The 14,527-nt window shown below is 45.4% G+C and overlaps 1 protein-coding gene across 7 annotated transcripts in view; it reads right to left on the bottom strand.

Annotated features, from left to right (window-relative positions):
• Positions 1-14,527, bottom strand: part of Tenm4 (teneurin transmembrane protein 4) — a 768,485-nt gene that overhangs the window by 8,138 nt on the left and 745,820 nt on the right. For all 7 annotated transcript variants that reach the window (XM_076846576.2, XM_077108835.1, XM_076846577.2 and 4 more), the window contains 3 exons: positions 12,427-12,662; positions 8,494-8,790; positions 5,498-7,112 (listed from right to left, as the gene is read on the bottom strand). In XM_076846576.2, coding sequence (XP_076702691.1) covers positions 5,498-7,112; positions 8,494-8,790; positions 12,427-12,662 — 2,148 coding nt within the window. The remainder of the gene's footprint in view (positions 1-5,497; positions 7,113-8,493; positions 8,791-12,426; positions 12,663-14,527) is intronic.

The following is a 14,527-nucleotide window of genomic DNA, read 5'->3' as shown; positions in this document are numbered from 1 at the left end:
GGGAGAAGTGACTGTTACAAACACTTTGGAAAATGGTTTCATGGTCTAAAGCCCCAGGCGTTCCTGGGACCCGGTGAGTCTCCTCCCAGATGTGTACCCAGGAAAGATGTCACTTAGGTAGAATCTAGGTTTCCAGACATCCTTTTCCACTCTCACACCAACCCCTGGGACCTCCAGCTTTGTAGTTAGGGACAACTGTTGTGGATGAAGAGCCTCCTCTTTGACCAGACCAGTCATTAAAAGGAAACAAAAGGATGGTCAGATCCAGAGGAAGATTTTAATGATTGACTTGCAAAGAGAAAATTCACTGAGAAACAAACGGCCACTCTCTTCCTACCTCCCTTGCAGGGATGAAAGCCTCATGGCCAAAGTGCCACTGGGCATGGAGATGACCTGTACTGAGATCAGTTTCCCTGTGCTCCTGCCTTTTATTTCCTGACAGCCCAAGGAAGCCACTCAACCTCCCTGTGCTTTCATTTTCCAGTCTGTACACTGAGTTTGAGGATCTAATCCCACAGGCATGGTACTAGTTGGAAATTACCTCTCCCAGCAGGTGCAGGGTTCATTCCAGAGGTGGGATCCACAGAGGTGGGATGGCCCATGGGGTCAACAGTTGTGTCCCTGTCACTGTGGGGTATCACATTTCTCTCTCATTCAAGGATCTCAAGCTTGTTTTCATTTTAGTTTTAGTTGTCCCTGGGGCCCTCTGCTGGTGTGGAAGCAGGAGGTACAGGCAAGTGGTGGTAAAGGGGAAGCTTAGAAATCCAGGTTCCGTTTCTCACCTGGGCCTTATTAGGTAGGATCACAGAAGGGAAAGAATGTGGTAACTGCAGACAAAAACCCAGGTCCAAATTCTGGCTTCTCAGCTCATAGTCTACATGACCTTGGACAGTTTACTTAACTTCTCTGAGGTTTAGGTTTCTTGTTTGCATATTGACAATAGAAATGGTTTTAGCCATGCCGTGGAGAAGAATACTGATAGTGTTATCATTTGGGGGCAACTGTCATATAGCAGGAGCTATTCCAAATCTGTACATAAATTGTTGGTTTTAATATATTTGAAGTGGCTGACTCAATTCTTGCCTCCCAGAGGGTTTTCTTTATTTCCCAGCCCCATGCCTCCACACCCGGGAACCCTCATTTTCTCATTTATAAAGGTTGGGACTTGGATCAACTGTTCTCCAGAGTCTCTTTCCTCACTGAGTTTCTAAGAGTCTCTGATTCTCTGACTCGTGGCAGATGGTTCTTTTGGAAATTTAAACAAACAGAAGAGGAGGGGAAGAAACCTTACAAAGTCATTTTGTTTGAGGCTGAGAACTTGCACCTGAATTTGTAGTTGTAAAGAAAGCTTCTCTCTGGAATGTCATGAATTCCCAGGAAAGCAGGGGGCTGAGAAGAGGGCTGGGCCTTAATTACAAGTGAGAGTGAGGGGAGGTGGCAAATTCCTGTCACACATCTTTCCTTTTTGTGAAGATATATGTTCTCATTGGTGTTCCTACTGTGCTTTTTCTGAAGAGCTGAGAATTGTAACAACATTAGAGATGGGTGTTTCCCTCCAATTAAAAAGCTTAGTCCCCAGTACCAAAGTCAACCAACCACCCAAACCACCACCACCACCAACAACAGCAAAAAACCCAAACAACAACAAAAACCTCCTCTTAACCCATCTTAACCCAGACATCAGTGGTGCAGGTGGGGCCAAGGAGGATGATGAAATGCAAGCTCTACTAATCCTTTTGCAGGTACACAGCTTTGTTCTTTACAAAGTATATTCTAATTTTAAAACAAGGGTTTTGAGTTCTAATGCCAGCCTTGCCACGTCTCAGTGAGCCAGTTACTTTACTTCTCTGAACCTCACTTTCTGCCTTTGCAAATGGGGTCACTATTCCCCCCTCCCAGGCTTCAAGTGAAGATTAAGTGCAATGATATATACAATATATCTGGGTTGACATTTTTTGGTCATATTCCCAGCATCCCATTCTGCCTTCTTTTTTTTGGGGTGGGAGTGGGGATGAGTATTCATGTAGTTCTAGGGAAGCTGAATCAGTAATGGCTCTTGTGACCCAGGCTGAGTCAATGAGTGTGTGCTGTCTCCAGCCCTAGTTATTGCTTCAAGGGTTGTTATGTGACCTATGCCTTCCTGATTGGAGTGTATGTCAGGAACCCTGAAGAAATCTTTGGAGAAAGAGATTTTTGTTGTTGTTGTTGTCATTGTTGCTGGAAGTGAGGATGCATATAGACTACACAGAAATAAAAAGGTCAGGTTTAGTGAGAGTAGTATCTTGGTTCCTCATTAGCGATCTGCTAAAATCTTGACTGCTTATCTGGCACCTCTCTTGTACACTACTGTTTTTCAAACTGTGGGATAGGACCTACTATGTAAGTAAAAACAATTTTGTGGGTCATGACAAGCATATTTCCTGAAATGGAGTAGATTAGACTAGAAAATATGAGCATATCACACGGATTATTTTGCAAGCCTTTTGTTTTAGTGTCTTACTGTGATATAAAAATCTTATTCTCATGGTGGGTTCACAAAGACATTTGATAAAAGCAGCCCTGGGCCATGCATTCCATGAAGGCAGCATTATGCTTGAGTCTGTTCTAGATTCTTAGCAAAACATATAATAATATTTGACTGACTTGAAATATATAATTGGATTTAACTGACTTGGAAATTAAAACCCAATTTGAAAGTGTCAGGTACCCCCTTGGGTGGTGAATTGCTTTCTTTTTTTTTTTTTTTCTTTTTTCTTTTTTTTTTTTATTGTTGGTTGTTCAAAACATTACATAGTTCTTGATATATCATATTTCACACTTTGATTCAAGTGGGTTATGAACTCCCATTTTTACCCCGTATACAGATTGCAAAATCACATCAGTTACACTTCCATTGATTTATATATTGCCATACTAGTGTCTGCTGTATTCTGCTGCCCTTCCTATCCTTTGTGAATTGCTTTCTTAGAAACTTCTTATTTATTTATTTACTTTTTGTGGTGCTGGAGATTGAACCCAGGGCCTTATGCATGTGAGGCAAGCACGCTACCAACTGAGCTATAGTCCCAGCTGAATTGTTTTCTTAAAAACAGGATTTGGAGACCAGCATGATTGTCCTGGGAAGTGTTTTGGAGCCAGAGAGCCCCAGTTTAAGTGACTTTGGGCGACACTTCATTGTTTGGAGCCTTGAATGTCCCATCTGTAGAACGGAGATAATGGAAGTGATCTTAGAGTTATCACCAAGTTTAAAGGAGATCAAGTCTGCAAGGGCCTGGCATAGAGCAGTTAGTCATGCTAATGCTATTCTGAAAGGAGACCATATGCATTGGTGGTATACAAAGAAAAAGGGGGGGATAATAATATTTTGGCAATCTGAAATGATTTTTTGATAGAAAGTACATGTCCTATTTCACCAGTGTTTTCCAGCTATAGTAACCTGCCAAAATGTCTCACAGGAAACTCACTGGAGGGTGAGGCAGGGGGTGTGCTCAATGTAGACGGATGTAATGGAAATGTCATCTCAATCTGTCAAGTTTCTCTAGAGCTAGCGGCCAAGTCGAACATAGTGAATGCTTGGAAACACTGTCAGGATATTCGTGTTTATCTCGGGGATCCAAGTATGTTTTCATCACACCTGTGTATCACCGTGTTCTCAATTCTTGCCCATGCTTAAGACTTTTGCTTTTAATACAACAACCTGGAGTTCCTTCCTGAAAAAAGGAATCCTCCCATGCTGTGAGCAGAAACAGGGTCCAGATGAGGACGCCAAGTTTGGGGCCAGGAAGCCATGTCCATAGGGACACTCTTGGGAGCTATACATGATGCCCTCTTTACACTTCTGTACATCTGTTCCCACTCCCTGGAATGCATTTCTCTTCACTACCTAAAAAAAACCCCTCAAAAATAGCCCCAAGTGTCAGCTCTCTGTGAGGCCTCCCCAGGACTCCTCTGAGCTGCACTGGCCTTCCCCGCAAATGCTCACCATGGACTCCCACACTGGACAGCAACTGTCACCTGCCTTACAGTGTGAATTTATGGACAGCAGGGGTCCTCTTTCTATCTCTAGTGCCTAAAACAATGAATGCACAGAGGAGACATTTACTGAATGAAGAAAACTGTCCTAAGAGAGAGGGCCAGAGGATTGTGTCACAGGATAAACGACTGGAGACTATCATGTTTGCAAGCTGGGATACACCCAATTTTTGCCCACTACACATTCTCATATAAGACATTCTGGCTTTATCCATGCCCCACAGCCACTCCCACTTGAGGTTCTCTGTGGCTGACCTGGGCATAGTTACTTGCTTGGGAGAACTGTGGCTGCTGGAGACATCCCTGCCTGCAGGACCCATTGGATACTATATTCAAATCAGTTTCACAACAGTGGAAATCAAAGCTCACTTTTTCAATTAGAGAGAAAAGGAAAGGGAACCAACGTGAGTCAGGCACTGTGTTTGATATGAAATACATCTCATTTTACCCTTGCAACTAGGTGGTAGGTAAGTATTTTTTTTCTATTTTTTTTCATGTGTTCCTTGTTACTTTTCATGCAATTGTTGGATTTTTCGCTTCATCTTCTATTTTATCTTTACTACTGATTATTAGTTATGTATCTATTTTATTTTTAATTTTTTTTAGTTGTTGCTGTAAGGTTTTTCATATGCATATTTGCCTATTTAGAGTCAGGGTGAATATTCTAATTTTAATTTATAGATCAGGAAACTGGAATTCAGGGACATTAAGAAAATTTTGCAAACCTGTGATAGCTTAGCAATGGCGGATCCTTCCCTCAGCTTTGTCTCCAAAGTCTGAGTTTTCTATTCCATCATCACAAATTAAGAACTGATTTTATTTTAATCATACCTTAACCTGATTTATCAGAATCTCAGAGCCAGTTTGATTTCTATATCAGAAACTCCCAAAGTGCACTCCAAGGGAAGTATCCAGTGAGATATTAGGATTTCATGGTAAAAAAGGGGTTTTCATGGTCAAATAAGTTTGAGAAATATTGGGCAAATATATTAAACAGCTCTCTTCACTATGACTTCTTAGAGCCTCTCACAAACTGAAAAGTGTTATGAAATATATTTAAGAATGGTGGCCCTTTCAAGTTTATTTGATGCCAGAATCATGACTTCCAGTGTATTCTCTGAACTAGTGTTTTTTCTAATATATATGCTTTGGGAGATGATGCCCTTAGGTCAAGTTAATGTTTCCTTAAGAAGACTAAGTCTTGGGGCTGGGGATGTGGTTCAAGCGGTAGTGCGCTCGCCTGGCATGCATGTGGCCCGGGTTCGATCCTCAGCACCACATTTTAAAAAAAAACAAAAAACAAAGATGTTGTATCTGCCGAAAACTAAAATAAATAAATAAATAAATATTTAAAAAATTCTCTCTCTCTCTCTCAAAAAAAAAAAAAAAAAAAAAAAGAAGACTAGGTCTTGCCAATTGACCAGAGCAATGGGGGTCCCACCCTCTGAAGGAGCCCAGTCCTCACCTGTCATGAAGCACTTGATGTCCTGAGAGTTGCTGATGGGGTTGTTGTTTTTAAACATATAGAGATTAAAAGGCATGATGTTGCTGCTGCTGAGGTGCTTCCACAGCTCGTGGTCTGGGCTAGTCCAGCGTCCAGCCAGCACATCGTAATCCCGTCGGCCCATGTGGACGAGCTTGGTGAGTGGATCATAAAGGCCTCCATGGTAGCCGATGATGATCTGGAAGTTGGGGTTGGTGTCCATGTAGATCTCCCCATAGGCCGTGTACAGGATCTGCTTGATCATCAAGCCTGTTCCACTGAAGACAGCAAGAGGGGTCCCGATGTTGTCACAAGCGATGTAAAACTCGTCACCACTGCTCAGCTCCATGGCAAAGAGGTGTCCTTGCAGGTCGTAGTAGAGGGATGTGATCTCAGAGCTGGAGTGGTTGTAGAGGTGGGTGACCTTGGTGGGGTTGGTCAGGTCTGCATAGAAGAACTGTAGGTGGTGACTGTGGCTGCTCTTGCTGGACACCCGCCGGCCCAGGCCATCATAGCGGTACCTCACGCTCCAGCCACCAGCCCGGTTGTAGGCCTTGATGAGCAGGCCAGCTGAGTTGTACTCAAAGATGTCTCCACCCCGCTGCCTCAGGAAGCCGTCCTCATCCATCTTGTATTGCACGTCACCCAGTCTGGTGATGCGGTCGCGGAGGTCGTACCGTAGTGGGGTTAGCCGTGCACTGTTCCCAGGACTCAGCAAGTGCAGGTTCCCATTGAGGTCATAGCTGTAGCGCCAGAGTGGCTTGTCATTGATGGAGACTGTCTGCAGCTGGCCGTCGGCATCATACTCATAGGAGTAGCGGGTAGTGTTGGCATAGGGTCCCACCTTCAGCTCCTTCTTCACCACTCGCCCCATGTTGTCATACTGGACTGTCATCCAGTACATGAGCGAGCGGAATATCTCATACTGCACTTCCTTCATCCTGCCATAGGCATCAAAATGCTTGGTGTGGGTCATGACTGCTGTGGTAATGATCTGGTTGATGTCATAGTAGATGACACCAAACTTCCCAAACTGCTCTGTCTTGCCTGACACATCATCGTAGCGATAGAGATCAATGGGCAGCGGGGTCTCGTTGATCACAGCCTGCATGCTGGTCACTCGGAAACTGTTGTCATAGTTGTAATCAAAACGGGCGTTGACCATGCCCTCCTCAGTGAAGCGGAAGATCTGCCGGTCGATCAGGGGCCCGATCTGACGGTAGCGGATGGTGCAGGTGAAGCCCTCATTCTGTAGGTTGATGGTTTTCAGCATGCCTGCTGTCTCATCATAGGTGAAACTCACTTTGGTGGTGTCATACAGTGTCTCAGCCAGCTTCGACAGCTTGCCGTACTTGTATATCACTCTGCGGCCGGTGCCCAGGTAGTAGGTGTGGAGCAGGTGTCCGTCCTCCGTGAAGTCCTGAATGACCGAGGCGTTGCCTTCAGGGGGCTGGTAGATGTTTCTGTAGTAGCCCACTGAACGAATGGTCTCTAGTGTCTGCCGGGCCACATTGGGCATTGTCACGGAGGAGAGGCGGTCGTTCTTGTCGAACTCGAAGATGTACTGCCTCTGACTGTGCAGGAGCAGCACCATGGACTAGAGGGAGAAGAAAACGAAGAGATGAGGGGAGGAGAAGGAGGAGGAAGGCTACATCTGGTACCCAAGGCTCAGGAAAGTGGTGGCGTGATGCCCAACCAGAGCCTTCCAACCTGTGCACCGCAGGATGCTGCAAACAGGTTACTATGGATGTACTGTGGTGAGGTGTTCCCTGGCCATTGGCCCTGGCAGGGCTGGGCCCCAGAATACTCAGGCCATTTGCTTTCCTCTGTGAGCAGATCCTTGGTGTGGCACAGGCCTGATCACTTCTGTGTGTGGTAGGTTGTGAGGAAGGTTGGGATGCACTGGCCTAAAGAAATTCAACAGCCCCCCTACAGGCTTCCTTGCAGCAGACTTCTCAAATTAACCTTCCTACTCAAGCAAGGTGTTCTCTAAAAGACAGTCCCATGGTGTCATCTGCTGGCTGAGCAGCTTCTGTGGACCCCCTGTGCCTACAGCATCAAGACCATGTCTGAGAAGGGTACAGAAGGCTTTGCTCAATTGCTCATATGGTACCAGGTCAGAGGCAGGCTGTGATAGGGAGAACCTGGCCTCTAGCAGTAGATCTAATGTGTGGCTCTTGGGTATGTCTCCCCCTCCCCTGGGTTTGGCTTTTCCGTTTGTTGAATGACCTTTAAGTTCTCTCCTTCGGTCTTAACACAGAACATTGCTTTCAAGAGAGGCTCACCCAGCACAGGCAGGGAACACATACCACAGAGGAAACAGAGTCTGGTCCTGGACAGGTGACCAAGAGCAGAAAACAAAGTGGGGATCTGAGTACCAGAATTGGAGCATGAAGTTCAGAATCTTTTTTTTTTTTCAGGAAAAAGTCAGCAGATAACAGGCCTAGACACATCTAGTCATTAAAGCAATGGTTTTCTCTTTTTGGGACCAACTTTTGATTTTAGGTCATCTCTGATTTCTAGTCCCTGGGATGAAATGAATCCTCCTGCCTAAGTTTCAATCTCCAAACTGCCTAAGTTTCTGCCTGGTTCTCCATGATGGAATTGCACCAAGTGCTGGACCTCAGAGCAGAACCTGGCCCTATGTCAGAAACATGAGTTCTGTTCTGTAAATCCAGTTAGTGTTTGGTCCTGTTCCTACCTCCACTCTCTCAGTCAAGACCTTCATGTTTCCTTCCCTAGGACCCCCACCTGCCTCATCATCACCATGATCCATCCAGATGCCTCTTGGGCCCCTGACCCTTGCTGGTTGATTTTCCTGAACATTTCTTTTTGAAAAATGATTATCTCCCATTTGGAAGACTGCCTGGGTCACACTTATTCCACTGAAGTCAGCAAGCAAGGTCCAACCATGGGTTAAACCATATGATTGACCTTTTATATGGCAAGGACAGTGGTGGAGGGAGACAGACACTTGCCTTCTCTAAGTATGTGTAGCTCCATGTCTTCCCATCAGCAAAGATCCTGGATGTGATCCGACCCGCCTGGTCATATTCCATTCGCTCAGACATGATGCCTCTCTGGATGCCGGCAATGTGGCCCCCAGGGGAGTATGTTACATTGACGCCATTCAGCCTGCTACTGGGTGACCAGAGGCTGGGCCTCCCTGCCTGGTCATACAGGATCCGAAGGGTGAACTTGCGGTGGTCATCATAGATCTTCTCTGTGCGTGTTACACGGTCGAAGTCCAGAGACAGGAGGTTCCGGTTGTGAACCTGGGGAAGGGGTAATAAAGAAAATTAGCCTGGACACTGAATTTTGTGTGATGACAATGTAGCTCTCACCTGTGCTGAGAAGCTCCTGAGTAGAGGAGGCAGCACAGGTTGTGGGTGTCAACACCCATGGGTCTGATTCCTGGCTCTGTCGCTTGTCGGCGCTGTGATGTTTCATCTGAAAGATGGGAATGATAATGCCAACTGCACAGGGCATTATGGGAGGACAGACAAGGCAGATGTTGAGCACATGGCAGCTGTGACCGCATGATCCGCATGATTTTCTAATGTGATTTTTCAATGAGGACATATTTAAAAAAACAAAAAAACAAAAACCAGGCAGATTTCTTTTGGCTCCCTCCTTAAAACAGAGCCACCAAGTAGGCCTAGCAAAGAAAATACCTGAGACATCAGTTCTGTGCTGGACACTGTGCTATGTTTGACACTGATGAAAACAAAGCCCCAAGAAGCGAAGGCATTTGCTGCAGATCTCATGGCTGGGGAACAACTGAGTCTGCACCTGACTCACCACTGTGACATTTTGATAGACACTCAGTGGTTCTCTGGGCAAAGCCTGGCCTTCTTAGGATTCTGGACTTCCCACGCCTCTGGGAACTCTCCAGCCCTTGCCCACAGTCAGAGCTTGTGATCACCTCCATCAGCTCCCAAGACATCATCATTTCCTCCCCCAGCCTCCTCTTCCTCCTTCTAGAGGCCTAGGAGGCAGTGGGTGTTTGGGCCTAGGGTGGTTTCTCTGGCTTGGGCTGGTTGGGGTCCAGTCCCAGCTTCAGAATGCTTTGCTCCTGAATCCAGAATCAGGAGCCCCTTGTACAGTCTCCACTTGAGCTGCTGGGTCAGTATGCAATTTAATTTCTTTGCAGAGTCAGAAATACAGAGTTCCCTCAAAGGTAGGAGATCAGGTTTTTTTGTAGTTTAGTAAAGAAATATACTTTGGGGATCTATTTCTGTACTTGGATCTGGCCCTTAGGCACTGACTGCCCTGAAACCCTGCCAGGTACTAAAATGCTGGCTCCCTCTAATGGCCACCTGGCCTCATGGGACATTTGGGCACATATTCTGTCTTCTCCACTAGTTACCGGTTAAGTTCAACAGGTAGGAAGACTCAAGAGGAAAGCAGATAATTAGGTCACATAATGCACAATGGCACATGTGACCTGAGGAAATGAAATCTCTCTGGGGTCCTCTGTAGTTTAAAAAAAGTGTGTGTGTGTGGGGTGGGGTGGGGGGATAGAGCACACTCAGGTCTAGGAATTAAGGCCAGAATCCAACCTCAACTTTGTGACAGGCTTTTCTGTGTGCCCTTGGGCAAGTGTCTTCCCCTCTCTGTGTCCTGGTTTCTTCCTCTGTATAACCACAGAGTTGTTGTGAGGATCCGAGAAACTTAAGTAAATTACATAGTGGAATGCTAGACACAGAGACGGTACTGGATAAATGATTGAGATTATTTCCATTAAATGACAGCAAATGTTCATGGTCAATCTCAGAGAAAGGAGAGATGTGTATGTCTCCCTCTCTCCCCACTCAAGTTCTAAGGCCTTGAAAATAAGGATTTATAATGACGATGCTGCGACAATTTTAGCGGTGAATGGCCTGGTTATAATAAGGTTGCCTTCCCTGGGGTAATCGAACACAATTGCAGAAGCAAAAACAGTGTGGCAGACAATTCCTGTGAAAAATCAAAGGCACTGGAGGTTGACGCTTGTTCCTTGCAGAGATGGCCCACAGAGACAGGGCTGCACTACCCACAAGACAGGGGCCTTGTTAAGGCACCTTTTGGAAGGGCCTCCTATGGCTGCCCCCAGGGTGGTGCCACCCACACAGCTGCCCCGACACCCCCTGGGACCCCAGTGAAGGGGAGTTGTACCTCTGTGGCAAAAATTAATAAAATTGAATTAAGCAGCTCACTGGGGAGCACCTAATGCTTCCTGTGCTCGGCAGTGGCGGCAATGAGATTATTTTACATCTTTCTTTATTAAAAAAGTTCCCAGTCATATAAAAAATGAGCTCCATTATGGGGAGGCACACCCGGCTAACATTCTAATTCCACATGCTTCCACTGTGGGTGGTCATTTATTTGGGGAGGAAGCCGAGATGTGGCCACCCGACTGGAGCACCATCCATCTCTCAGGCTGGGAGAGAGACCAATTAAAGCCTGGGAAACTTTTGGTCCAGTTCACACAGTGGAGAGAAAAATCCTAATAGTACTAATCGCTGCCCTTTATAGAGCACCTGGGATCTATGGCACTGGGCTAGGTGCTTTCAATATGTCGTCTTGTTTCTCAGAGGAACCTGAGGCTCAGAGGATTTGCTGAGGCTACACACGTGGCCCAGCAGGAAGCCAACCTGGGTTTAACTTCCCATTTTGCACACTGCCTCAGATGTGCAGGAAGGGCTGCTTGAGAATTCTGGTGGGGTCTCAGTGAGGGCCACAGATGGTGGCGGACCCCTGAGAACAAAAGCTGTGAGGCCTTCCTGAGAGAACTAGCAGGAGGCTGTTTCCCACATCAGATGGTTACCAGAGCGTTGGGCTGAGTTGGTGGGAACAAAGGAAGCCTGGTTCTAGTTTTTGATATTGGACGTCACTTAACATTTTGGTATCTGTTATGGGCCTACTTTGTCGTCTTTACCACAGCCTAGTTATGTGACTCTGGAAAAATCACTGGCCCTCTCTGGACCTTGGTTGCCCCACATGTAAAAAAGGAACTTAGGTGGTGAGCTATCTTTGAGGAAAGGCAGGGAATGAAGGGAGCCCAAGCTGTGCAGCTACAAGGAGGCTTCTCTGGTCTTGGGGATGTTGGGAAGATCTGGCTCCACTCTGTGGTTCACTTCAGCTCAGTGAACATCTACCGAGCACCTGTGGTCTGCAAAGTGCTGGGTGGAAAGCCAGGCCTAGGTCACCAGCTCTGACTCTGCCTGTTCTTTCCTTTGTGAATCTGGAGGGAAATACTGCTGGGCCGTGACCCCCCAGGCCACAGCCACACTCTACTCATGGGAGGTGAGCAGACAGGCACTGAATCAGGGCATCCACACCCTGCAAGGTGCTCTGATATGCCATAGCACAAAGCCAGTTCCCTGCAGTGACAGTTATAGTGAGGTCATTTTGGTCATTTAGGAACAGTCACTCTTTCTGGAAAGAGACCGTGGCTTAGGTTCCAAAGAGATACAAAGAATTTTGGGACACATTAGCAACAGTACTGACAATTACAATAATAGCACTGACAAGAAGAGCAGCTATCCTTGACCACCTCGTCTAAATCAGACACTTTACACGTTACCTCTAATCCTTGTAGCAACTTGTAAAATTGGTTTTATCTTCCTCCTTTTATGGAGAAGGAAATTGAAGCTCTAAGATGACTGACAAACCCAAGTTCACTTGGAGCAATAAGCTGAAAATTCGCCTCCTACATAACTCCAAAGCCATAGATCCTTACATAAGTTAAAGCTGAAAAGACCACACAGGAGCCTCTCATGACACGTGGTACCTACTTTAGAACCTCCCTCTGCAGGTGAGGAATCTAAGGTCTCAGAGAGAGTTTTGAGAACAGACCCGATTCTTACAGTCTCCTCATCCTCTCCCAGCATGCACTCTTGTGCAGTGGCCTCCAAGGCCTTGCTCACCCGCAGCCGGCGCCCGAAGACGGTGACCTGGCCTCGAGCCTGCTCCTTGCGTTGCCGCCACTCTACCAGGTTGAGGCCATTGTCGATGGGCAGTGTGACATTCCTTTTGCCCACCGTGGGGTTGACAGTACCAGCGAGCAGGTGGGGCTCAGTCTGCAGTGCCACCTCCATGCCGTTGGCCAGCAGCAGTCGTAGAGAGCCATCGGCCCCGATGTAGTAGCTGTTCCGGACTTGGTCTGAAGGAGAGGAGAACACGGGTGCTCAGGAGGGCTGGGGATGGAGATGGAGGTGAGCATTCCCCCAGCCATAGGAGTAAAATGTGATACTGAAGAAAACTGGGGAAATACATGGACAAGAATATCCATAATCTCAGTACTCAAATAAGAGCATTAGAAATATTTTGCATATTTGTAGATTTCAGGGTATTTCCCAATACACTTAAAATTTTAAATAATTGTGGAATTTTGGACTCATCACTGCATTATATCATACCCATGAATATTTTTATAAACATTTTTCTTAATGACTATAAAGTATTCCATTATATGGAAGTACTATACTTTATCTAACCATGCCCCAAATAGGTATTCAGTGTGTTTCCAGTTTTTCACAATTACTGGACAGTGTAAATAAATATATTTCAAATATTATGACACTGCAAATAAATATATTTCAAATATTATGCTAAACGAAAGAAGATACAGAAGGCCACATGTTGTATGAGACCACATATTTTTTCACTTACTTGCTAATTGGTACTAGGGATTGAACCCAGGAGTGCTCTACCACTGAGATACAACCCCAGCCCTTTCTATTTTTTATTTTGAGATAAAGTCTTGCTAAGTTGATGAAGCTGGCCTTCATTTTGGGATCCTCTTGTCTCAGCCTCCTGAGTCACTGGGATTATAGGCATGTGCCACATTGCACCCAAATGTATGAATTCATGTATAGGAAATGTCTAGAGTAGGTGAATCCAGAGAGACAGAAAGTAAGTTGATTAATGGTTGCCAGGGCAGAAGAGATTGCTAATAGGTGTGAGATTTCGTTTTTGAGGTGTTAAAAATGTTCCAGAATTAGATATTGGTGATGGCAGTACAACTTTGTAAATATGATAAAAGCCATTGAATTGCTTTTATCAGCAAGAGTGAACTTTGGGGCTGGGGGCATAGCTTAGTGGTAGAACACCTGCCTAGAATGCTCAAGGCCATCTGTTTAATCCCTGTACCCCATAAAGATAAATAAATAAAAGATTGAAGGCTTCAGCATATTTATAAAAAAGGGTAAATTTGAGGTATGTCATTATATTTCAATTAAAATGTTTTTCTTTGGATAAATCAGAATCCAAAATTTCCATTTTGGATTAATCAAAATAGGTTCCTAAAAGTAGGATTACTAGAACATTTTTAAGTCTTTTGATATGCCCTAGGATAAGAGTGTTCTTTATAATAATGTAAAAAATAATACTAAAATCACTGACAGAATGTTGCATACATACACATTTTAAATTGTTACGACAATGGTTTTAAAATAGCTCTGATTAGAAAATTTAAATCTAATTAAAACATTTTAATTTGGCTCCTTAGCTAAAGAAACTTCTGGAGAAAAAGGTAAACTTCGTCTTTAAAATGCACCATGAGTTCTCCTCTGTAAATGGAAACAGTATCTCTGGGCTTGTGTGGGAATTTCACTCCTTTGTCCTTCCTTGTGTTTCTGCTGTCTTTAGAGGAAGCTAGCCCAAGTCCTTCCTGCAGGGCTCTGCTCATATGTCATTTCATCCAAGACGCCCCCTGTTCCTCTGGTCAGAGGAATACCTTCCCTTCCTGTACACGTCTCAGCCTCTATGTGGGCCTCATCAGTGGCTCACAGCTGAGGGGTGCAGGGTCCACCATCCTGCAATGAACACACTCCCCAGTGTCTAAGTGCTCACTGAGCACCATCGCCCAGAAAGAGCATAGGCTTGGGTTCCAGCTCTGTCATGTTCTTGCTGTGAGACCATGGCCACATGCGTGGCTTGGTGTGCCTCTGTTGCTTCACTGTAAGATAGGGGTAATAACTGTGCCCTTGTTTCACAGGGATGCTCTGAGAGTGAAGCGAGATGAAT

This window comes from Callospermophilus lateralis, chromosome 2 (genome assembly GCF_048772815.1).
Source record: "Callospermophilus lateralis isolate mCalLat2 chromosome 2, mCalLat2.hap1, whole genome shotgun sequence".
NCBI classification, from domain to species: domain Eukaryota; kingdom Metazoa; phylum Chordata; class Mammalia; order Rodentia; family Sciuridae; genus Callospermophilus; species Callospermophilus lateralis.
The sequence above is the reverse complement of the archived record's forward strand: the minus strand, read 5'-3'. Positions and strand labels throughout refer to the sequence as shown.